Source organism: Mesoplodon bidens (assembly GCF_964165515.1).
Source record: "Mesoplodon bidens genome assembly, chromosome: 6".
NCBI classification, from domain to species: domain Eukaryota; kingdom Metazoa; phylum Chordata; class Mammalia; order Artiodactyla; family Ziphiidae; genus Mesoplodon; species Mesoplodon bidens.
The window spans coordinates 83,969,312-83,994,499 of record NC_138162.1 but is presented as its reverse complement, the minus strand read 5'-3'; the positions used below and the strand labels follow the sequence as shown (position 1 = coordinate 83,994,499).

Sequence of the window (25,188 nt, the reverse complement as noted above, 5' to 3'; positions counted from 1 at the left end):
CTATATGGGAAAAGAATCTTAAAAAAAAAGGAGTGCATATGTGTATAACTGATTCACTTTGCTATACACTCGGAACTAACACAACATTGTAAATCAACTATACTCCGATAAAAATTTAAAAAAAAAGTATTAAAGGAAAGCCAGCACCATATAAACAGCATACACTTAAATAAGAGATGAATGCTTAACATACAGAGTAATGTTTTTTTGTTTTTAAAATAAATTTATTTATTTATTTATTTTTGGCTGTGTTGGGTCTTTGTTGCTGTGCGTGGGCTTTCTCTAGTTGCAGCAAGCGAGTGGGGGCCGCTCTTCCTTGCGGTGCGCGGGCTTCTCATTGTGGTGGCTTCTCCTGTTGTGGAGCACGGGCTCTAGGTGCGCGGGTTTCAGTAGTTGTGGCACACGGGCTCAGTAGCTGTGGGTTGCGGGCTCTAGAGCGCAGCCTCAGTAGTTGTGGCACACGGGCTTAGTTGCTCCGCGGTATGTGGGATCTTCCTGGACTAGGGCTCGAACCTGTGTCCCCTGCATTGGCAGGTGGATGCTTAACCACTGTGCCACCAGGGAAGCCCCAGAGTAATGTTTTTTATTCACTGATAAACTAAAGGTCCATTTCAAGATGTCTCTCTTGTATACTTCATTTGTTTTATTAGCAAGCAAAGCCCTACAAGGGATGGCTTCATCTAGTCCTCAGACTCGGATCCATCTTCATCTTGACTAATCTGGAAGTAACGAAGTTCGTAAATCTCCTTGTCAGATGCAACCACACGAAGCCAATCACGAAGACTGTTCTTTTTAAGGTACTTCTTGGTAAGGTATTTCAAATACCTTTTAGAGAACTGTTTCTCAGAAACAACTGATTTTATTCATGAAGCGTTCAATGTGAACAACATTCCCAAGATTTCCAGTTTTTCCATTCACTTTAACCTTCTCCCGTAGAAACTGTTCAAAATTTCCAGAATCAAAAATTCCATCTTCTTCTGGATGAGTAAGGTCCAAATTAAACTTCCAGGTTGACTTCTTAGGCTTCTTGTCTTTCTTCGGCGCCATCCTGAAGGCCCGCCGCGCGATCAGAGAGCCACTTCATTTTCAATATGATTTTATCTTTTTAATAGAATCCGTGGTCCCTGAGCAAGTTTAATTCTCCTGAATAAAACAATCTTCTTTTACCATTATTTTGAAAGACTAGTTTGCTGGATGGTAGATTAAATTGAGTGAAACGAGTTATTTTCTAAGAATAACATCAAATGCAGGTAGGGCAGCGGTTTTATCCACGAGCCCAGAGAGAAATGGGGCGGAAAATGAACGCAGGTAAATGAGAGTTAGTGGTTAAGTCTGACATTGCTATGGGCCACCGTTTGATGTTAGTGCTGCACCGCGTTACGGCTCCTTTGCGCTTTGGTGGTCTTTCAAAGTGCGAGTACTAGCCAGAGTTAGGTTCCTGAATGTTTCCCTATCTGCTGCCATGACCAGTCCAGGGCTTGGGTTAAGGCTTTTGCTGGCCCCTAAACACTGAAAAGATGACAGTGTCCCTCTACATTTATGCAATTAAAAATAGAAATTCACTTAAGAAATTCATTAAAACAACTTAGGGCGAATGCAAGACCTTCCTTCTAGACTTTCTGAAATAAAAGTTCCGATTAAATTCATCAAAGCTGAACTTTTTTTCTGCATTTCTCCTTTGCTAATGTGTTAGCCTTAGTTCAGTGGCCTGTTCCACCACCCAGCACTCACCGGCTCTCAAGCCCGAACCACGCGGCGGCTCGCAGGTGCCATCCCCAACCTGCCAGGAATCTCCTCCTTCGCCCCACCCATCTGGCCCTTGCCCCCGCCTACTTCACGCGTTGTCGTGACATCAGCGCGCCGTCGCCAAAGGCCGGCAGCAAATGAGCGCAGGTGGCTGCGGCCCTTCGTCGTACTCTCGAATGCGCAAGCGCGGTCGTTCCGGGTGCTCGGAAGACCTGGCGGATCCCGGCGCTGATGGAGGCCTGAGGGCGGCGGGGGCGGGGCGCGCCGCGAGCTGGGGGCATGTCCACGGCGGGCGCCGTCTAGAGGAGGGCCGAGCAGCCGCCACCACGCTTTCAGTCGCGGCGAGACGCAGGCGAGCCAGGCCGAGGGCCGCGGCGGCGATGCAGCGACGGCGGCGCCCTCCGCCGCCAGTCTCTCAGCTGCCCGAGGGCTGCGGGGGAGGCGGCGGGAGCCGCGGAGGAGGCGGCGGGAGCGAGGAGGTGGAAGTGCAGTTCTCTGCCGGGCGTTTGGGCTCCGCCGCGGCGGTTTCGGCGGCGGCGGCCACGCGCAGCACAGAGGAAGAGGAGGAGAGGCTCGAGCGCGAGCACTTCTGGAAGATCATTAATGCCTTCCGCTACTACGGGTAAGGAGCCCGTGGCGGACCCCTGCTCAGCCCGTCGGCGCGCCCGATGCTTGCGGCTGACCCGTCCGCACCGTGGCGCACGCCGCGCTCGCCCTCCGGTCGCCACGCCTCCGGGGCGTCGGAACCGGGCCGCCTGAGATGACCTCCGCGCCCCCGAGTCATCTCGCACCACCTTAGCCCCTCCCGGCCCTGCACTCCCGCGTGTCTGCCGCGCCGTCTGTTGCTCAGCCTCTTGTCTTCTGATCTCTGGATCAGATTAGCCCTCTTGCCTTTCATCCCTCGTTAAAGGTTTGGCTTTGAGGCCGGTGAGGGTGACCGGAAAAGTGCTGTAAGAATTTCAGATAGAAGATGGTGGCAGTAAAATCGTCCAGTGCTGGGCATGATTTGTATGTATTGTCGCTGTCCTGCAAACTGAACAGACAGAGAGCCCAAGTTCACCTACACGTGGGATGCCGTAGGATGTTTTTTCTCAAACTGTTGTCAGTTCTTGTGAGTGCAGCATTAAGATTTCCGCCCCTCACCCCCCCACCCCGCCCTTGGCGCTGCGAAAGCACAGCACTTTTGTGCTGAGCTAGTGAATGATGCTGCTCAGTGCCTTTAACTGGTGGGTGAAATTAAGGTCGGAGATGGTCCGGATGTTCTAAAATTTGCGGGTTTTTAAGGGGGAAATGACGGAAAGCACTGTAGGAGCCGCTTTTATGATTTTTTTTCCTGCAAATATTTATCGAATTCTCACTGTGGGTTGGGCACAGTGGTAGGACTTTTAAACTTCCTAACTTTCATTTTTCTTGTAGATAAATCGTAAAGTAGCTTAGTCACAAAATTATAATTCCAAGATCTGAAAGGGACTTAAAACAATTGGATTTTCAGGTAAAGAAAGCACTTTTATTCGTGTGAGAGATGAGTACACCGACGGCGATGTTCTGAGTCTGCAGTTGGAATCAGATAGATGTGACCTCCTACCGAAGTAAAACTGTTCCCTTAGATGGGCTCCTGCTGTGCTTTATGCAATTTTTTTTTTTTTTTTTTTTTGCGGTATGCGGGCCTCTCACTGTTGTGGCCTCTCCCATTGCGGAGCACAGGCTCAGCGGCCATGGCTCACGGGCCCAGCCGCTCCACGGCATGTGGGATCTTCCCGGACCGGGGCACGAACCCGTGTCTCCTGCATTGGCAGGCGGACTCTCAACCACTGCGCCACCAGGGAAGCCCGCAAATTTTAAAATATTGCTTGACTGACCTTCTCAAGGGCAGGACTGAGCCTTATTTGTTTTTATGTTGCCAGTGCTTGCCATGTTGTTGGAGCTCTATTTTTAACAAATAAGACAAGTAGTAGCAAAGAAGTACATTTGTCATTCCCAAATAGTTTGTCAATTTGTGACTGATGGTTAAACTAGTTTGTTACTATTCTGAATTTTAAAACTTGCTTAATGAAAGCTTAAAGTTACTTTAGACTCTGATTAAATTTGTGACATGAATTTTTGAAGTTGAGAGATTTTGATGAAATAATTTACTAATTAAACTCGGGTATAGGAGGCATGGATTGCATTACTTATGGAGCTCAAAAGGGAATTAGTAACATGGGGATTTGATTTAGTATCAGCGGAGTAAGGAAGGCAGACAACTGGAGCATTGAACTTGTTACAAGTATTGTGTCTGGAAGAACCATACAGCGAGGGGAAGAAGCTGACGTTAGATAGCCAGGAGTGTTAGCTGCAGAGAAGTCTGGTATATTTTGCTGTTGAAAAATGTAGAAAGAATACTGGGAAATGTCTTGGGACTATTGTGGACTCAGTTAAAATGTGTGTTTGTACGCAGTTCTAATATATTGGGACTAATTTAGAATTGATATTTATGATTGGGTATCAGCTGGGCCTTTTTGTGGGGGAGGGCAGGGGGTTTTGACCTGAAACTAGGACCTAAGTGTGGCAATATAGAAAAGGGCACTGTGTGCATGTTCTGGTGGTTGTGATACAATTTCCTATACTCTCCTCCCTCTTCTTTACAAGTTCAGTGTGGGACTGAGGAAAATTTCATTTTTAACAACAATCCTTTTTATTTGCATGTACTCTCTTAATGAAAAAATTGAAATCCTTGTACTGAAAATAGTATACAATTAAAAATATGTTTAGGGGTATGGGAAGGATTGTGTAGCAGAAAACACTGGATTATTACATTCCAACATTTTATAATCTTCTAGACCTGTACTGTCCAATACCATAGCCACTAATCACATCTGGCTGCATTTAAGCTTAAATTACTTAAAATTTAATAAAATTAAAAATTCCTTTCCTCAGTCTCACTAGCTACATTTCAGGTGCTCAGTAGCCACATGTGGCTATTGTCTGCTGTACTGGACAGTGCAGATGTAAGCCTTTCCATCATTGTAGTAAGTTCTTATGGACAATTCTATTCTAGACCTTTAGCAGATACTTCCAAATTTCAGACAGTTTGGTTTTACTACTCACTGCCTTTTTGTCAATATATAGGAGATTTAGATAAAGGTCATAAGGCAAGAAATATCTTTTGATTAATATTTTCTCTTTCCAAGAGAAAAACAAATATCATATATTAACGCATATATGTGGAACCTAGAAAAATGGTACAGATGAACCGGTTTGCAGGGCAGAAATAGAGACACAGATGCAGAGAACAAACGTATGGACACCAAGGGGGGAAAGCAGCAGTGGGGAGTGGTGGTGGGGGGATGAATTGGGAGATTGGGATGACATGTATACATTAACATGTATAAAATGGATAACTAATAAGAACGTGCTGTAAAAAAAAATAAAATTCAAAATTCAAAACAAAATTTCTCTTTCCAGTGGCTTCCAGTTCTGTACTTTCTGCAGATTTTGCTTAGATGACATATTCTGACTGAGGTAAAAATGATTATAGCATTGTACTGAATAGCAAAAAACGTTAGCCTTAAAATACTGCTCTTGTTATGAATGGAGATACCTACTCACAGAGGAAATACTACATTTGAAATATCAAACGTCTTCAGAAATGTCCTACTTTTAGAAATAGCAGTTAGGTGAGATCTTAAAAACTGAGATGTAGAGCTCATTTTTACAGGTGAGGGGATATAAAGAGGTGGGCACCTTGCCTAGGGTTATACAACCAAATTGTGGTAGAGTCTGGCCTGAAATCCAAAGTCATTACCTAAAAATTTACCCTGCATTAGTAAGCAGTGGTACTAGTAAGACAGTTTTAACCTTGGGCATTTAATAAATATTTTAAATGGATTGAGACAGACTCTCCTCTGAAAAGGTATGCTTCCGTGTTTGGAATTCTAGAATAGTTCAACAGGTGCAGAGGAATGGGTCTATGACCTTAGCCCTTGGCTAGATCCAGCACTGGACCCACTTTGAGTCAGAGTTGGGGTCACTGCTGAGATCAGCCTTCTAGAGAGAGCTGAAGGTAGGGATACCCTTGAGGAAATATGGCTGCTGACTCTGTTCTCCTCTTAGGTGCCCAAGGATGTAGCCTCTTCATGCTGACTGAGTTCAGAACCAAGGAGAGTCTGAAGGTTGTAAAACATTCCTTTAAATCAAGGTTGGCAAACTTTCTTTAAAGAGCCAGGCAATGAACATTTCAAGCTCTGAGAGCTAGGTGGTCTCTGTTAAAACTGTTCAACTGTATGCTTCTGTGAAAGCAACCACAGGCAGTATGCGAAGGAATGAGTACAGCTGTGTTCCACTAGAACTCTTCACAAAAACAGACAAGTAGCCAGGAGGTCATAACTTGCCCACCACTGTCTTAAAACACATTGATAATGTAAGCATTTACAGAATAGTGAAATTAGCCCCAGTTTTAATAGTATAGTAAGGATTGGACTCTTTTCAACTTTGATAAGACCTCACTTATTTCAAGAGAGTATGTAGATGTGTGTTATGGACAGCTTTGCATACCATTAAGTAACAGAGGGTTAAGGGATATGCTGCATCTCATCCTGCTCTGTGTAGTTACATCACTTTCTTTGTTGTTTTTTGTTTTGGTTTGGTTTTTTGTTGTTGTTTTTGGCTTCATTGGGTCTTCCTTGCTGCGTGCCGTCTTTCTCTGGGTGCGGTGAGCGAGGGCTACCCTTCATTGCGATGCACAGGCTTCTCATTGCGGTGGCTTCTCTTATTGCAGAGCATGGGCTCTAGGTGCGAGGGCTTCAGTGGTTGCACGCCGGCTCAGTAGTTGTGTCTCGCAGGCTCTAGAGCGCAGGCTCAGTAGTTGTGGCACACGGTCTTAATTGCTTCGCGGCATGTGGGATCTTACCGGACCAGGGATCAAACCCGTGTCCCCTGCACTGGCCAGCGGACTCCTTAACCACTGCGCCACCAGGGAAGCCCCATTACATCACTTTTATATGGAATTAACAGAACTTTTATATGGATTGGCTTTTCTGACCAATCCATAACTTACTCAACTCCCCTGCACTTATGGAAATAAGTAGTCTCCAAGGAGAACCAGAAGTGGTGCCGAGGGAGCATAAACATTTATTGATTGCTTTTTACATATGCTGAAATATGGAGTTTAAATAGTGACAAAGATGAGTTTTGTATTTTAGAAGAATTTATCTGATTGGAGGTGGGAGGGGGTTAGGTTGGGGAAAGCATATTTAGGTAGCAGGCCTCTCAGTTTATCTTTGGGAGACATAGTGAGGGCCCGAGGTAAAGCATTGGAGGAGGGAGAATATGTAGATAGTTTTATGAAGTAGAATCAAAAGGGTTTCAGGCTGCTTGATTGTGTGTGCTATGAGAAGAGGCATTTTAGGCTGACTCATTAATTTCTGACTTGAGTGGATGTGTGGTGTACCATTCATCAACATCAGCCGTATAGGAAGATGTGCAAGTTTTTTTGGTGGGACGTGTGCTTAGTTCAGTTTGGAAATGCTGAGTTTTGAGGCGTGGTGAGAGGGAGTTGGTGGGGTATCCAGTGCCCAGGAATTCTAGGAAAGGATTACTGTGAGACTATTTAACCTGTTGACAGTAAATTGTAAACTGTTGCAACTCTGCTGTTTGCCCACTTTAAGTAGTTAGTGTCATACTCTACTGATAGGAATGTAAATTGGTAAAATCTTTCTGAAAATCAGTTTGTATCAAGAGCTTTAAAAATACTTATCTTTCTGATCTGGTAATTCTTTTGGGAATTTGTGGTATTTTTTTTCTTTTTTTCTAAAATGTAGACAGATTTTGAACACAAAATTTCACTGTATAGACAAGTGAAAGTATCTAGATGCCCAATGTTTGGGAAATAGCTAAGTAAATTTTGGTTGCCTAAGATGGGATGATGATGAGCAGCCCTTATAGTCATTTGTCATATAGTCATTTGAGAACTTTTTTTCTGACCTGGGAAAATTCTTTCGATAAGGATGAAGAATTACAAGTGTTTCTAAAACTTTAATGTGCATGTGAAGCATTTGGTGATCTTGTTAAAAGGCAGACTACATTTCAGTAGGTCTTGCATGGCGCCAGAGATTCTCCATTCCTAACCACTTCCAAGTGATCTGCTGTGGTCTGTACCGCATTTTGACTAGAAAGGTGTTAGATGACTTTGTCTTAACAACAATAAAACAGAGAAATATGCCAGAAAGTTAGAAGTGGTTGCCTCTAGAACAGGAATTATTAGGAACTTTTTTCCTCCTGAATACTTTTACTTTTCTTCATTTTTCATACTTTCACTGTGTACACATTAGTTATATAAATTAGATATACCTCCTATATTTGAGCATTGACTATGATTTAGGCACTGGGCTAAGTGTGTTGTGTGCTTTATTTTGTTACACTTTCAATGAAATCCATTAAGTAGGCAGAGGAGTATAATGGTGTCTACCTCGTGGGGTTTTATGGAGATTTTTCAGAATAATTCATTTTAAGTGACTTGATTTAGTGCCTGACATTTATTAAATCTCAATAAATCATAGCTTCTGTCATCATCATCATCATTGTTATGTATTTCCTTGTTTTGGTATATGAAACAGTTGAGCCACAGGGAAAGGAAGTAACTTGCCAAGGGTCACATAGCGAATAGGTAGCACAACCTGGGTTTCAATCTGGATCTGTTACACTCCAGAGCTCACTGTTGTACTGTCTCCAGGGGGGAAAAAAAGCAAACATTAGTGCAGCCACTGCCTACTTGGTTTCACATTATCCCTAGCCACCCCCAGAATACCACCACACACAATCTTCTAAAAATGTGACCAGGTTTTTGCTTCAGTTTTGTCAAGTTTCTTCAGAACCTCTTTAAATTTGACTGTTCAGAAATTATACAGTAATTTGACATATGATAAAATGACAGAATTATTTGGATAAATAGACTTAGGCAACCAAATGAAAAAGAATATTTTTCATTTCCATTTAATATTGAGTAAATGCTAAAGGACATTTAAAAGAAGCATATGCACTTATGTATTTGTTTATTTGTATATGTAAAATGTAAAGAATGATGTAGTGAACACCTACCACCCAGTTTACAAAAAGAACATTATCTTATCCTTTTCCCATCATAGGACATCATTTTCCTGCATTTTCGTTTCCTTACTTTCCTTGTAGTTTCTCTACATATGTTTAGTCCCTACAATATATTGCTTATTTTTATATAAGATGGAATTGTACATTATGTATTTTTCTGCAACTTGCTTTTGTCAACAAATGTTTTGTTTCTGAGTTTTATCCATATTATTGTGTGTAGCTGTATTTATTTATTTATGTAAATTTATGTATGTATTTATTTATGTATTGTGTGTAACTGTATTCTGTGTATAACTATACTGTATTTTCTTCGTTCAGTCTACTGGTGATAGACTTTTTGGGTTGTTTCCAGATTTTTTGCTTGTTATTTATTACAGTGCTGTGATGAGACTTATTCATGTGTCATGTGCCCATTTGCAAGAGTTTCTTGAGTATGTGTCTAGGTGTATGATTGCTTGGTCATAGGGAGTCTGCATATTAAGCTTTACTAGGTAATGCTAAATTTTCTGAAGTGGTTGTACTAATTTATGCACCCACCATCAATCAGTATATAAATATTCTAAATCTTCCGCACTTTTACCAATATTTCATATAGTCAGGCTTTAAAATTTTGCCCATCTGATAGATGTAAAATGACATTTCATTTTGAGTATAATATTTAACTTTAAAAAATGGTGTTCTTGGGCTTCCCTGGTGGCGCAGTGGTTGAGAGTACGCCTGCCGATGCAGGGGATACGGGTTTGTGCCCCGGTCGGGGAAGATCCCACATGCCGCAGAGCGGCTGGGCCCGTGAGCCATGGCCGCTGAGCCTGCGCGTCCTGAGCCTGTGCTCCGCAACGGGAGAGGCCACAACAGTGAGAGGCCCACGTACCTCAAAAAAAAAAAAAGGTGTTCTTTTTAGGTTTTATTTTGAAAAAAAGTCCTCAAAATGACCTTTAGAGTTATCTGGAAACTTTTGGAATACAAAGTGTGAATATCGTCATGCAAAAAGCTATAGAATTTCAGTTTTTCATTTGTTTACTACTTTTGTAGTATATAAGATCTTTTACAATATTTAAAAAAATTCAACTTGGTTGGCTCTTAATAATTTCAAAACACATTTTGTATATATTCTAAAGTAATTTCAGAGCAGCATTCTGCTACTTGATGGAGAAATCTAAAATTTCTAAAATCAAAGCTGTTTTGCTGAAAATTTTAATTTTGGAAATTGAAATCATAAAAATAAACATGTGCATTAATCTTCTTTACGTTTCCTTTTTTCTCCCTTCTAATTGGTGCAGGTGTTTTAACTATTTGTCTTTTGTTTGGTTGCTTAGAGAGTTTGTAATAAGATGAAAATATACAAAACTTCGTAAATCGATATCCTTTAAGAAACCGAAAGATTGAAAATGGCTGGACAGTCTCCAACATTATAAGGAAATAATTGCACAGGAAGACAAACTTAAAATAAGATTGGCTTCTGGTGAGAATTCTTTGCCAATTTAAACAACACCTTTTATGTTTTAGCACCAGTATGCATGAGCGAGTGCACCGAACGGAAAGACAATTTCGATCACTCCCAGCTAATCAGCAGAAACTACTTCCGCAGTTTCTTCTTCACTTGGACAAGATCCGGAAATGCGTTGATCATAATCAAGAAATACTACTCACCATTGTGAATGATTGCATACATATGTTTGAAAATAAAGAATATGGAGAAGATGTATGTGCAAGTTTGTTCTATTTGTTTTTATTTTAGCGTTTGACTTCTATATTTTGAGATCTGTATCTTCCTGGATTTCATTTTTATGAAATGAAAGAGTCATTGGCTCTACTTAGAGAATGTTTTCACTTGTATGTCCAGTCATTTTATTAGGCTTAATAGAACAGTATTCCAGAAACTGGATTTGTTCACTGATTTTTTTTCCCCTAAAAGTACTAAGAAAATTGTGGGCATTTTGATACACTTTTCACATAGTGTTCCGCCTATTGTGGCATATGGAGTTAGTGACTTACATTTTTATCAACAACTTTCCTAGCTGTGTGAAATTAATTTCCCTTGCTAAACATTATCTTCAGAATCTTGCATCTATTGATGTTGATCTTTTACTCTAAAAGATTATTTTCACTTATAAATGTCAAGGGACAGGAAGTAATAGAAACTGAAGTCCTGTTTTTGTATCCACAGGATAGATACAGTTGGGCCACTCCAGTGTGAGCCTTTCCATGCTGCCCCATCAATGACCTGGAGGGACTTTCTTTCCTCTCTTAGATGGAGAGAATGTTTGGTGTCCATAGCAGCTCAGTTCTGGTCCTCTCCTGAGTAAAGACTGCTTAATTATATGGTGGTGTCATGATTAATGGACCATACTGTATTGAGGGTAGAAATGAGACCACCAAACTCTTTTCATTTAGAATCTCAAGCTGCACTTGAACCCAGGTCGAGTTGAAAGGCTAGTGACTTACCCTCTAAACCATCTATAAAGCCCCTTAGTAGCATGTTTATTTAATCATATTCAAGATTGATTACTTTTTGAGAAACTAATTGATTTCTGTTTTTTAAACAGGAGAATGGAAAGATTATGCCAGCATCTACATTTGACATGGATAAGTTAAAATCCACATTGAAACAGTTTGTGAGAGACTGGAGTGAAACTGGGAAAGCAGAAAGGGATGCCTGCTACCAGCCAATCATTAAAGAAATTTTAAAAAATTTTCCAAAAGAGAGATGGTAAATAGTATCTTGTTTTTAACCAGTTTCTTTAAGATACGTAAGCACTGAGTTTCTCTAAGAGACATTTCACAGTGTTGATTCATTTTTACAAGTTGCTGTGTGCCTGTATTTTTTCATGTGTGGGTGTATGCTGTTATATTTGTTCTTGGGTACTTTGTGAGATTGCAGTTAGTGTTTTGAATAATTATTGCTCTAGCACTATGGGAAGTTACTCTATCTAGAAATTACATTATGAGAAGATTAGATTGAATGTTCATTATCAGCGACATTTTTTTTATAATTTGCTTTATAGCAGAGCAAAAAGCTGCAAACTATTTTAATTTTCCTCATTATGGCATATTTGTAAACAAGTGAGGGATCTATAGCTCAGAGAAGAGATTCTTAACTTTTTTATGCCATGAAAACCTTGAGCAGTCTGAAGCTCATAATTTTCTTTTTCATAATAACATAAGTGAATAACATACATAGGATTACAAAGAAACCAGTTATTTTGAAATATACTTATGAAAATACTTAAAAAGCAAATGTTATGTAACCTGCTTTTTATCATGTATCACATTAAATAAAAGTCTTGCAGGAAGTGTTACTTTGAAAATAACTGAACGGTATATGTTATTTTGAGAATCTCAACAGCTAATGTGAAGTGAAAATATATATGATTTCTATTGGTGATACAGTTACAGGTACTCCTAAAACTACTATTGTTTTTGTCTACATTCATAATTGACAAAAAAATAATCAGTTAAAGGTTAATGAAATGAAAATGTAATTTTTTTCCACCCTCTTATAGGTACAGTGAATTCTGTCTGTAGACCTCTTTGGTCCATGGATCCCAGGTTAGGAACCTGACTTACAGGCTATATATTTAAAGAGAACCACTGGATGGAGTTCAGTCTATTGTTTAAAAGGATCATTGTAGAGAGAGATGCTCCTTTTCCTCATCTTCTTCCCCTCCTCATTGATTGACATCTTTAAGTTTGGATGTATCCATCCAGAAATTTCCGTACATATGTGTGTGTCCCTTCTCTCCCTCTCTTGTTTGAAAACTTTTTATTTTGAAATAACTTGAAAATTACAGATAAATTGTATGAATTGTACAAAGAGCTCCCATATTTTTTTTTACCTAAATTCACCAATTCTTAGCATTGTACATTTGCTTTTTTATTTCCTTTCCTATTTCCCTTCCTTCCTCCTTCCCCCCTTTATGTGTTAGTCTATAGCCGTACATATACACGATTATTATTTAAACTATTTGAGAGATCAGTTTCCATATATCATGCTTTTTCACTGCTTAATACTTGAGGTTTTTTTTCTTAAGAATAATGATACTCTCTTACATAAGCATACAGTGCAGTTACCAGATTGAGGAAATTTAAACTTGATTACTGCTTTCTAATCAATGGTCTATATTTAAGTTTCATAAATTATCCTAATAATGTCCTTTATGAGACTTATTTTTCTGTACAGTCTAGGATCCAATCCAGGATATTGTGTTATGTTTAATTCTAATGTCTTTAATCTGGAACAGTTCCTAGGCCTTTTTTTGACTTTCATGACATTAACATTTTTGAAGAATACAAGTAAGTTATTTTATAGACTCTTCCTCAGTTTGACATTGTCTGATGTTTCTTCATGATTAGATCTAGGTTATATGTCCTCTCAAAATAATAGGTAATTGATGTTGTATCCTTTTCAGGATATCACCTTCAGAGACATGCAAAGTCTGTTAGCCCATCATTGATGATTCTAATCAAGATGTTATTTGGTTTGCCCACTGTTTAGTTACTGTTTCTCTTCTTTTAAAAAAAAAAATTAATTAATTATTTCACCGCCTTGGGTCTTCGTTGCTGAGCACGGGCTTTCTCTAGTTGCGGCGAGCGGGGGCTACTCTTCGTTGTGGTGTGCGGGCTTCTCATTGCGGTGGCTTCTCTCGTTGCAGAGCATGGGCTCTAGGCACACAGGCTTCAGTAGTTGTGGCTCATGGGCTCTAGAGCGCAGGCTCAGTAGTTGTGGCGCACAGGCTTAGTTGCTCCGTGGCATGTGGGATCTTCCCGGACCAGGGCTCAAACTTGTGTCCCCTGTATTGGCAGGCGATTCTCAACCACTGAGCCACCAGGGAAGTCTACTGTTTCTCTTCTGGCAACCAATAAGCAATTTCTGAGGAGACACTTTGACACCATGCAATTAATATCCTGCTCCTTCTCAAACCTTCTGCCTCCTAGAATAGTCATCCATTGAATTACATGAACTAATCTGTGCTATGATGGTTGTGGAATGGTGATTTTCTAACTACAATTATCAGTCAGCATTCTGCTCTAACTATCTATTACAGGAAAGACTCATGGTTCCTATTTTATTCAATCGGTTATAATCCATTACCGTTTTTTGTTTTTTGTTTTTTTTCTTTTTCAAATCTTCTCAGGTTTGGCCAGCAGGAGTTCAGTCAGTTGGTGCCTATGGCCTTTTGCCATGGCATGCCTCAGTCATTTTTTTGAGCACTTCCTTACTTTCTGACGTAAGATATTTCAGTCCCATCTTGTATCTTCACTACTTCAGTCCTGAAATTGAGTGTTTTTCCAAGGACCTGGTTCCTTTAATGTGGAATGGTGGGTTGAAACCAAGATCTGGCACTAGGCATGTTCACTCTTCCTAAGATGTCATTGCTTATGGGCCTTTCAGTGGACAGAACACACACACACACCAAACACAAGAAATAATGAGTTCATACTGATATCTTCAATTCTATTCCAACCCCATTGGGTTCCTCCCTTGGCTTCCCCCATTCTTTAAATCTGTCTGTCTTTTTCCACAGTGAAAACCCTGGCTTCGGACAACATCAGTATATTTGCTCATTCAGTCAGTCCTACAGTACACACAAAATTGTTTCAGAATTGCTACCTCCATACTGTAGGAAAAACAGAACTACCCAAAAAGTTCAGGATTTGCTAGCAATTAATTATTTTTCCCCCTAAATTAAGGGTTTTTAATAAAAATATTCTTCACAGTTTACTCAAATTAGCTCCCCTTCAGCCTTCGCAATCTCACCGTGGTTATATTTTTTATGTGAAATTCAGTATACTTAGGTTTATTTGTTTCTGCTTTCTTTCAGTTTTAGGGTTGTGTGTCCCTGCCCCCTACCCCATTCTTGTTGATTTTTTATTTTTTTGATTTGTGGACTAATCATCTCAACAAAACTATACAAAAAAGTGATATTCAGAAAAAATGTCATTCCTTCCCTTGTTTTTTCCATACTCCATCTCACCCTCACTCTGCCATGTAGGTTATCAATATTATTAATTTCTCATGTATCCTTCTTGTGTTTTTCTGGTTTTTTAAATAACATTTATTTATTTATAAATTTATTTTATTTTTGGCTGCATTGGGTCTTCATTGCTTTGCGTGGGCTTTCTCTAGTTGCTGTGAGCAACTATTCTTGGTTGCGGTGCGCGGGGTTCTCACTGTGGTGGCTCCTCTTGTTGCAGAGCATGGGCTCTAGGCACGCGGGCTTCAGTAGTTGTGGCACGCAGGCTCAGTAGTTGTGGCTCATGGGCTCTGGAGCACAGGCTCAGTAGTTGTGGTGCACAGGCTTAGTTGCTCGGCAACGTGTGGGATCTTCCCGGACCAGGGCTCGAACCCATGTCCCCTGCATTGGCAGGCAGACTCTCAACCACTGCGCCACCGGGGAAGCCCCTGGTCTTTTTTTATGGAAGTAAGAAGATAAGTATTTTTTTCTTTTTAAGTACCCCCTTTTTCATACACAAAAGGGAGAATACTATATATTTTATTTTGCACTTTCCTTTTTCCACTTAATCCTCGATTAGCTCTGTATCAGTTCATGGAAATCTTACTCAATCTTTTTTTTTCTTTTAAACAGTTTCAGAATACTTCAACCAGTCTCTTATATTTGGTTATTTAAGTAAAGTAGCTGACAGTATCTTGCAATTATAATGCTACAGTTAATAACCTTGTGCACGTATATTTTTGTATTTTTGGAGATGTATCTTTAGTGTAAATTCTTAGATGTGGGATTGCTGCATCTGAAAGGTAAATGTATATTGGTTGCTGTGCAACAAAATACCATAAATTTAACTGCTTAAAACAACACATATTTATTATTTCATAGTTTCCTTGGGTCAAAAGTCTGCACATGGCTTCACTGAGTTCTCTGTATAGGATCTTATAAGGCTGTAATCAAGATGTCTGCTGGGCTGTGTTCTCATCTAGAGGCTTGGCTGTAGAAGCATTGACTTCCAAGCTCACTCAGGTTGTTGGCAGAATTTGTTTCATTGTGGTTGTAGGCCCTGGCTCTAGTTGACTAAGGGCTAGAAGCCTACCTTAGCTCCTGGAGACCTCTCAGAGTCCCTTGTCTTGTGGGCTTTCACAAATAGCTACTTAACTTCATCAAGCCAGCAAGGAAAGTCTCTGGAGCCAGCAGGCTCTGTTTCATTATAGAAGACTCAGTGGAGTCTTTTCTAATGTAACACAATCACAAGAGTGACATCTGTTGGTTAGAAGCAAGTCATAGGTCCGGGGCACACTCAAAGGAAGGAATTATAAAAAGGCGTGAACACCAGGAGGTGGGGTCCACTTTAGAGTCTGTCTGCCACAATTATTGCCACGTATCACTATAAGGGTTGTATTGTTTTGCCTTCTACCAGCAATATATGAATGTGCCTGTTTACTCACAGCCTTGCCAAATATATTGTATTATTAAGCTTTTGAACTTTTGCCAATCTAATAGATGGGAAATTGTATCTTGGCTTAGTTTTATTTATTTATTTATTTTTAACTTATTTATTTAATTTATTTATTTTTGGCTGCGTTGGGTCTTTGTTGCGTGCAGGCTTTCTCTAGTTGCGGTGAGCAGGGGCCACTCTTCCTTGCGGTGTACAGGCTTCTCATTGCAGTGGCTTCTCTTGTTGCAGAGCACAGGTTCTAGGTGTGGGGGCTCAGTAGTTGTGGCATGAGGCCTTCAGTAGTTGTGGCTCTTGGGCTCTAGAGCACAGGCTCAGTAGTTGTGGCGCACAGGCTTAGTTGCTCCGTGGCGTGTGGGATCTTCCCGGACCAGGGCTCAAACCCGTGTCCCCTGCATTGGCAGGCAGATCCTTAACCACTGCGCCACTAGGGAAGCCCCAAGAGTAACCATGTTAAAGGAAACAATTCAGTGGCATTAAGTACATTCACAGTATTGTGCATCCATCATCTCTGTATACTTCTAAAACATTTTCATCAACCCAGAATAAATCCCATACCCATTAAACAGTTACTCGCCCTTCTCTTCACCCCATTCCCCACCTTTGTCAGCTGTGTGACTAGATGTGGTTTTCTTTGTGTTTCTCCCACTTGAGGTTGGCTTTGCTTTTGGGGGTTTGAGTAGATATATATCACCGAATCAATAATTCTTTACTCTTATCTCTTCACATGTTTCTCCTACCTTTTTCTCTATTTCTTTCTCTTAGGGATGTCAGTTACATATATATTAAACTGTTTGCTATTGTCTCTCAGGTTTCAGGTGGCTCTTTTTCTACATTGCCCCTCCCTGTTAACTCGTTTAATATTTTAGTTTGGATAATTTCTATTGACTTTACTTGAACTTCACTGATTCTTTATTATGCCAGTCTGTTGATAAGCCCATTGAAAGACTTTAAAATATCTGTTTTATTTAGTGAGCCTTTAACATGTAATGGATGCCGATCCACCTTGTTTGAATACTTTTATGTCTGTGTGCCATGTAGATTGTCTTTAGCTTAGTAAGTATGAAAATTATCCAATGTATTTCTGCTTGTGACCAGTAGTTTTTTGGCATGCTGTGCTGTAATTATGTTCTGAACACACAGTTGAAGGGATAATAGATTCGTTGTATACTTTTGATTTTTTTTAATCACTTAAAACTTTCATAATTTTTATTCCATTGTTGATGAAGTCATGACACTACTGATGTTCAATTCTATAAATATTTCTTCAGTCAAGTGTATAGTGTTGTGGGTGTGAGACCCAGAAATATCTCAGTAAGCGAGTAACTTTGGACGCCCCACAATTGAATTTATCATTATTTCAGCCATGTTGTCAGACTTAAAAAAGAAAAAAAAAGACGACTGCTTATTTCTGCATGTCCAGATATTTAATGCACAAGATTCAGATGTAGAGTCGGTAATAATTCACTGCCTTTTTGTGTATGCTCTGCAGATACGATTTAGAAAGAAGTTTTTTAGTGACATGTTTTTTCTAGAAAGAAGTTTATTCTTAGGCTTCAAAGCTAGGCAGATTTCAAATATTCAACTACAGATACTTCAGATTTCAGATTTCAAATGCTTGACATATATAGTACTCACTTGACAAGCTTTTAATTTACATTTTTATTGTCCATAGGCTTTGTTAATGCATTTTTATACTTTATTATGTCTGGATTGAAGATGATTTTCATAGATAAGATTGTGTGATAAGATTTGAGTCTTTTTCTTTTTTTGCATGTGTTAATCCATTGTTAAATACATGATTTGCAAATATTTTCTCCCGTTCTGTAGGCTGTTTTTACTTTCTTGATAGTGTCTTTTGATGTACAAAATTTTATAATTTGAAATCCAGTTTATCAGTTTTTTTCTTTTGTTACCTGTGCTTTTCATACCATATCCATTAAATCATTGCCAAGTCCAGTGTCATGAAGATTTTCCCCAATCTTCTCTTCTAAGAGTTTTATAATTTTAGTTCTTAAGCTTAGGTCTTTGGTCCATTTTGAGTTAATTTTTGCATATGGTATCAGGTAAGGGTCTGACTTCATTCTTTTACATGTGAATATCCAGTTTTCCCAGCACCATTTGTTAAAAAGACTGTCTTTCCCCCCCATTGAATTGTCTTGGCACTGTCCTTGAAAATCAATTGACCATATGTGATGGTTTATTTCTGGACTCTCTATTCTATTCCATTGGTCTATGTGTCTGCCCTTTGCCAGTACCATACTATTTAAATTTCTGTAGCTTTGCAATTTTTGAAGTCAGGAAGTGTGATTTGTACATTTTGTTCTTTTTCAAGATTGTTTTGGCTATTTGGGGCTCCTTGCAATTCCATATGAATTTCAGAGTCAGTTTTTCCATTTCTGTGAAAGAGGCTATTGGAATATTGTTAGGGAGTGTGTTGAATAGGTAGATTGTTTTTGGTGTGTTGATATCTTAATAATGTTAAATCTTCCTATCCATGAATACAGGATGTCTTTCCATTTATTTAGGTGTTCTTTAATATCATTAAGCTTTGTTTTTTAGTTTTCAGTGTACAAGTTTCAATGTAACACCTCCTTGTTTAGATTTATTCCTAAGTTTTAAATTCTTTTAGATGCTATTGTAAATGGAATTGTTTTCTTAATTTCCTTTTCTGATTGTTCATTGCTGATGTATAGAAACAACTAACTTTTTAATGTGTTCATCTTGTACTCTGCAACTTTGCTTAATTTGTTTATTAGCTCTAGTAGCTTTCTTCTGGATTCTTTGTGTTTTTCTACATATAGGAGCATCTCATCTGTGAATATAGTTTTTACCTCTTCCTTTCACATTTAAATAGCTCTGGAAGTACATAACAATACATAGCAGTGGTGAAAGGGGGCATCCATATATAGTATTCTGGTCTTAGAGGGAAAGATTTCAGTCTTTCACCATTGATTACGATGTTAGCTCTGGGTTTTTCATAAATACCCTTTTTTATATTGAGGAATTTTCCCTGTATTCCTATTGTCCTGAGAGTTTTTGTCATGAAAGAATGTTGCCTTTTGTCAAATACCTTTTCTGTGTCAGATGAAATGATCATGTTTTTTTCCTTTGTTCTATTAATTTTCTTCTCTTCTTTTTTTTTTTTCCTTTTTTTTTTCTCTTCTCTTCTTAAAGCCTACCTTTACTTTAATAAATGTTACAAGTTTTTTTGTTAATTTTTATCGATAGTCTTACCTTAAATATTCTACAACTATTAGAGTTATAATCTAGTCTCATTATTTCCTTATTTTTCATACTTTTTATAAATATATGTTTTCAGTTTTAGGAACTTTTATAAATATTGCTGCTTCCAAAAATATATTCTTAAAGTTCCTAGTTGGTGCACTCTCTCAATGTATATACTATTTGTAAAATAATGGATAATATAGTTCGATAGCTTTTTTTTTTTTTTTTTTTTGTGGTATGCGAGCCTCTCACTGTTGTGGCCTCTCCCGTTGCGGAGCAGAGGCTCCAGACGTGCAAGCTCAGCGGCCATGGCTCACGGGCCCAGCCGCTCCGCGGCATGTGGGATCTTCCCGGACCGGGGCACGAACCCGTATCCCCTGCATCGGCAGGCGTACTCTCAACCACTGCGCCACCAGGGAAGCCCCTTGATAGCTTTTGTAAACATAAAATCCAGGTATTTCTCAAAATTCAAAATATCTTTGTTTCTGAAAAGTAGGTTATGAGATAAGACTTTTTACTGTTGGAGTATACAAGTTTGGGTATTCTTGGAAGGCCGAATGTCAAATGCTTAAGTCAGCATAATTTCTAGCACTTTAAACATGATTTCGTTCATACTCAGTGATCATTGAATCATGTATATTACCATGGTATCCAGTCAGCGTAACAATGTTAGCTGTACTAAAAAGGCATGTCATTGTTAAAGGTACTTACTGAACTAGCACAAGTATTATTTTACTATTATTTATCTGTTATTGTTATTATTTTTATTTTAAAATTTATTTATGTATTTTTGGCTGCATTGGGTCTTAGTTGCAGCACGTGGGATCTTTCATTGTGGCACGCAGGCTCAGTAGTTGTGGCGTGTGGCCTCTCTAGTTGTGGCGCGTGGGCACAGTAGTTGCGGTGCGTGGGCTTAGTTGCCTCGCGGTATGTGGGATCTTAGTTCCCCAACCAGGGATCAAACCCTCGTCTCTTGCATTGGAAGGACCACCAGGGAAGTCCCTGTTATTGTTGTTGTTATTATTATTATTATTACTGTTGGCAGATACAATGTAGACTGGTGAGAAAAGGATGAATTAACTCTTAATGTTTCTTTAAAATAAGTAAATAATTGAAAAAAATTTCTGAATAGGTAAAACATTTTGCAGGGTTCAAAATTTTAAAGGTTTCAAAGGATATAAAGTTTCCTATCTAGTTACCCATTTCCCTTCCCTAAAAGTAATCAATGTTATAAAAGTGGACATTGATATTTGAACTTTAAATGAAGTGCACCAAAATATCAAACTTTATTTTTGGCATTCTGGTACCCAATGGAAAATTTACATGTTTCTTCCTATGTCATTTGTTTTGCTTGTTAAACTTAGATTGGTTTCCTTATAATAGATAAGATGAGCTATTAAAAAAAACGTAAAAAATAAACCTAATAAAATACAACAAAGTCTTTATCCATATTAAAGTTATAACTTTGCCATAAAAAGTAAACTCCGAGTCCTGGAAAAGGGACATAATTATAGCCCTTCAGAATCCAGGTTGACTCTAGGTAAATCCTGGTTAAGTTTGGGTCTCAGATAAATTTTTAGGATTCTGTTTGTGCCACAGCAAGTGCGTGAGAATTTTATATTTTTACACTCAGACTGAATTTGACTTATATTTATGTCAGCTAGCCTTTGGATTGTGTTCTTTTCTTTTTGAAATTTCAATATAGGCCTTTTCTAACTGAGCTGTCTGCAAAAAACAATATACCTAAATATGCATAAATTAACTGTACTTGTGATCATTAAAATACTTTTTCCTATGAAAGCATATTTGTCTTATCAGTTTGTCAAATTTGTTCCTGTTTAGAATTTTTAAGTGTCTGAGTTTACAAGTACAAGCAGCTTTGAAGCCACAGATTAACATCTATATTGGGGTCTACTTTTAAATTAAGGAAATGCTGTTTTAATTGTGCTGAATGCCAAACACTTCAGTAGTTATTAGCTCAAGAATTTAGTGCTATAAAGTTTATAGTTGCTAAGGAGAGATTCTTAGGTACGAGTCCTATTTGAAATGGGAAATCACAACCATGTAGAATCATATTCTCTTATGAATCCTGAAAATTTCTGGACTGTACTTTTTAGAGCTTAATTTTGTTAACCCATTCTATTTTAGAAGAATTTGAAGTGATATTTTGTTTGTGGGTGGTAAATCTATTATGCCTTTGCATTTCAGTATATGTCTAACACTTCAAGAAGCCAATGATGTACTACTGACTATATTGAATATGTTTTTTCTTTTATATAGTTGACCCTTAGGAAAAAATATGCTGAGCTTTAAAGAAGCATTTTTCACTTAGATTGAAATAAAGAATGTAAGTTATAATTTATAAAAGGATTTTTTAAAAAATCGTATTGTTTAATCTATCAGAGATAGTAACTGTTAAGATTTACACATTTTAAAAGGATTATTTTTAACTGTAAGAAACCATTTTAAAAGAGCAAATGGAGATTGCCAAATAATGCCAAAGTAGTTTAGAGACTGAAAATAGTCTCTTTTTTCTATCCAGAAAGTCCTCTTAGACCACAGACAGATATATATTTCAGATTTCTTTCAACTCAAGATGTCAAGCACCTACATTCCAGGATTTCAAGTGCTTACAAATCTAGAGTAATAACTCAGTGGAAAAACAATTCAAGACTATAATCTAGTAGAAAAATAGTGTAAATAGTAAACAGAAAAAGAAATACAGGATGCTTAATCTCATGCAAAAATGCAAATGTAAAAACCACACTAAGATGCCATTTTCATCCATTATATTGTAAAGATTTAAAAGTTACATAACTTACTGAAGGTGTGAGGAAACATGTGGCTGATGGAAGAATAAATTAGTAAAATTTTATGGAGGGCAACTTGGTAATTTTAACGAAATTCAAATGCATATCTTTTGATCCTTGCAGTTCAGTTTTGGGAAAGCTATCCACAGAGGTACATGAGGGAAACTATTTATGCCAAGGATATTAGTTTTAATGTTATAATAACAAGAGATTGGAAACAATCTAGTTGTCCTTAATTAGCAAATTTTGATACATTATTATACAGTCTTACAATGGACTACTTATTCAGTCATAAAACAGATTAAGAAAGCTCTGTGCGCTGATTGGGAAAGAAGTTCAAGATACATTAGATCAGGATTGGTAAACTTTTTCTTAAAGAGCCAGCTAGAAAATATTTTAGATTTTAAAGGCAATGTGGTCTCTGGGGACTGACTATTTAGCTCTCTTGTCATGGGAATGCAACCATAGCCAATACATAAATGACTGGACATGGCTGTGTTCTAATAAAACCTTATTTGCAAATACAGGTGATTGGCTAGTGTGTCATAGTTGCTGACCCCCGTATTAAATGAAAGAAGTGAAGTGATGAACTAGGTATATAAACTATAACAGAGAGATGAATGAAGTACTGAAAGCATTGAGAAGTGACTTAAAGCTTTGCCTGGGATATTTGGAAAAAGAAAGACTTTATAGTTTCGGTGATAATTTAAGCTCAGTTTCTATAGGAGCTCTAAAGATTAAGGTGAGAAAGTGTTTTCTGAAATGGATGAGAAGTTGTCTTGCTGATATATGGAGTTCTTTATTGGGAGTAGATAAGTAAGTTGGGACCATATTTTTGAAGAGGCTAGACACTAATTCTGATTTCTAAACCATTTTCTAGTCTGAATAAAAAGTGTTTCAACATCCAACTCTGTTAAACCTTGACATTTTGCCATAGTAGCTTCAGATCTCTTTTTTCTATATTTTTTAAAAGAAACATTACAGATACACTTGAAACTGCCCTGCAAACCATACAGAGCACATTCTTCTCTCTTTCCAGAGATAACAACTAATATAAATTTGTTACTCTAATCTTACCTTCCTACATTAGCTACGTGTCTATATACATGTACATAAACAACACATTGTGTTCTGTGTGTTTTAAAAGATCATATAATGGTTTGTGGTGTCATTTCACAATTGTTTTTTTTTTGCTCAGAATTGTGTTGTTATGATTTCTCTGTATGGACCAGCACTGTTCAACAGAAATACAATGCAAATTGCCTGTGTTACTTTAAATTTTCTTGTAGTCACATCAGAAGTGTAAATGGAAACAGGTGAAATTAATAATATACTTTAATAACCCAGTATATCTAAAATTATTAACATATAATCAGTATACAAGATTATTAATGAGATATTTTACATTCCTTTTTTATACTAAGTCTTTGAAATCTGGTATTTATTTTATACTTGAAACACATCTCAATTAGAACTAACCACATTTTAAGTATTTAGTAGCCACAATTTTGTGTGTTGGAATTTGCTGATTTGCAGCTGCTATGCAAAAATCATTCTGTGTACAATAAAGGAAACTTCTTTCAAGAACAACATTTCCTGCTGGTAAAATAGTTGGAGCACAAAGGTTGGTGCAAACATGATCCACGGCCTCTTCAGACACACAGGGGTTCTCTGTCGTCTTCATTCTTGGCTTGTCTGGAAAACCATTGAAGATTTTCCCACTATTATCAGAGGTGTTAAATTTGTAGTGAATATACTGCTTCTCCATAGTTGGGCCTTAATAACTACATAAACTTGTTTGCTTGCCAATTTTTTGCTGAGAATCTCAAGCAGGCAACATTTGATTACTGAGGCACATATTAATCATATGGCTCTATTCCTGGTTTTCTAAGTTTAAAGTCAGTTCACCATTAAGGTCTATACTTAGATTTATATGTCTCTTATTCTCCACAGAGTAGAAATGCCCTTGACTTTATAAGAACTTATACTAGAAAATGCCTTTTAGAGTGCCTTAGTTTTATACACATTGTGTTTAGAGAGACTTTCTTGTATGCTGTTAATATCCCTTATATGAAGACCCAATTGGGGGAAAAAAAAATCTAGCTAAGAACAAAGATTTGGGGGAAAATTCTCCCATTCAGTGCTTGATTCTTGATCATTTTTTCAGTTCTTAGAGAATTTGTTTTAATGTGTCTCCTTTAATATTCCCACTAAAATCTTTTTTTTTCTGTAATACAAATAATTGATCTATAGTAATCTCTACTAACTCTTGATAGATCTATAGTAATCTCTACTAACTCTTAAGGTAAGGCTTGATGTATTCTGTATTCCGTGGCTTTATGACAGCCTTTTTTTTTTTAACATCTTTATTGGAGTATAATTGCTTAACAATGGTTAGTTTCTGCTTTATAACAAAATGAATCAGTTATACATATACATATGTTCCCATATCTCCTCCCTCTTGCGTATTACAGCCTTTCAATAGCGGTTTTATATAGAAACTTTCTGCCACAAGGTAGGGATAAAGAGTTCTATAGGCCTGATCAGTTTGGAAGTATTTGGTAATAGCTATCATAAAGTTAACTTTCTTTAAGTGAACAAAATAAATATTAGTACAGTTATTAACACAACTTTCCCTTAAGTTTGGCATGATTTCTAATTTCTGCATGGTAATCTTTTACTCGGATTATGAGCCATTCAGAAATTGATTATTAGTGATTGTTTTTATAAAGGTTTAAATACTCTTTGAATTTACTTCCAGATCCTTTTACTTTCTGTTGCACTACCTTGATTTTTTTTAAAAAAATCTAAGCTGAAAACAACCACTTGTAAAAAAAAAACACATGTTTTTGACTGGGCAAATGGGAACTGGGAAAAGAAAAGAGGTAGTAGTTCTGGAGGGTAAGTGTTTTGG

The 25,188-nt window shown here is 37.9% G+C and overlaps 2 protein-coding genes across 3 annotated transcripts in view; one reads left to right on the top strand and one right to left on the bottom strand.

Moving 5' to 3' along the window:
• Positions 1 to 236: 236 nt before the first annotated feature.
• Positions 237 to 1,093, bottom strand: LOC308618425 (ribosomal protein eL22-like). The gene is given in 2 exon segments (XM_081236239.1): positions 237 to 855; positions 857 to 1,093. Coding segments are annotated over 2 exon segments (366 nt in total). The 5' UTR covers positions 1,048 to 1,093; the 3' UTR covers positions 237 to 680.
• Positions 1,094 to 1,799: 706 nt separating this feature from the next.
• The window catches only part of CARNMT1 (carnosine N-methyltransferase 1), a 50,213-nt gene continuing 26,824 nt past the window's right edge, over positions 1,800 to 25,188 (top strand). For both annotated transcript variants that reach the window (XM_081236238.1, XM_081236237.1), the window contains exons 1-3: positions 1,800 to 2,368; positions 10,336 to 10,531; positions 11,376 to 11,539. In XM_081236238.1, the coding sequence (XP_081092364.1) occupies positions 1,884 to 2,368; positions 10,336 to 10,531; positions 11,376 to 11,539 (845 nt within the window). In that variant the 5' untranslated portion in view covers positions 1,800 to 1,883. The remainder of the gene's footprint in view (positions 2,369 to 10,335; positions 10,532 to 11,375; positions 11,540 to 25,188) is intronic.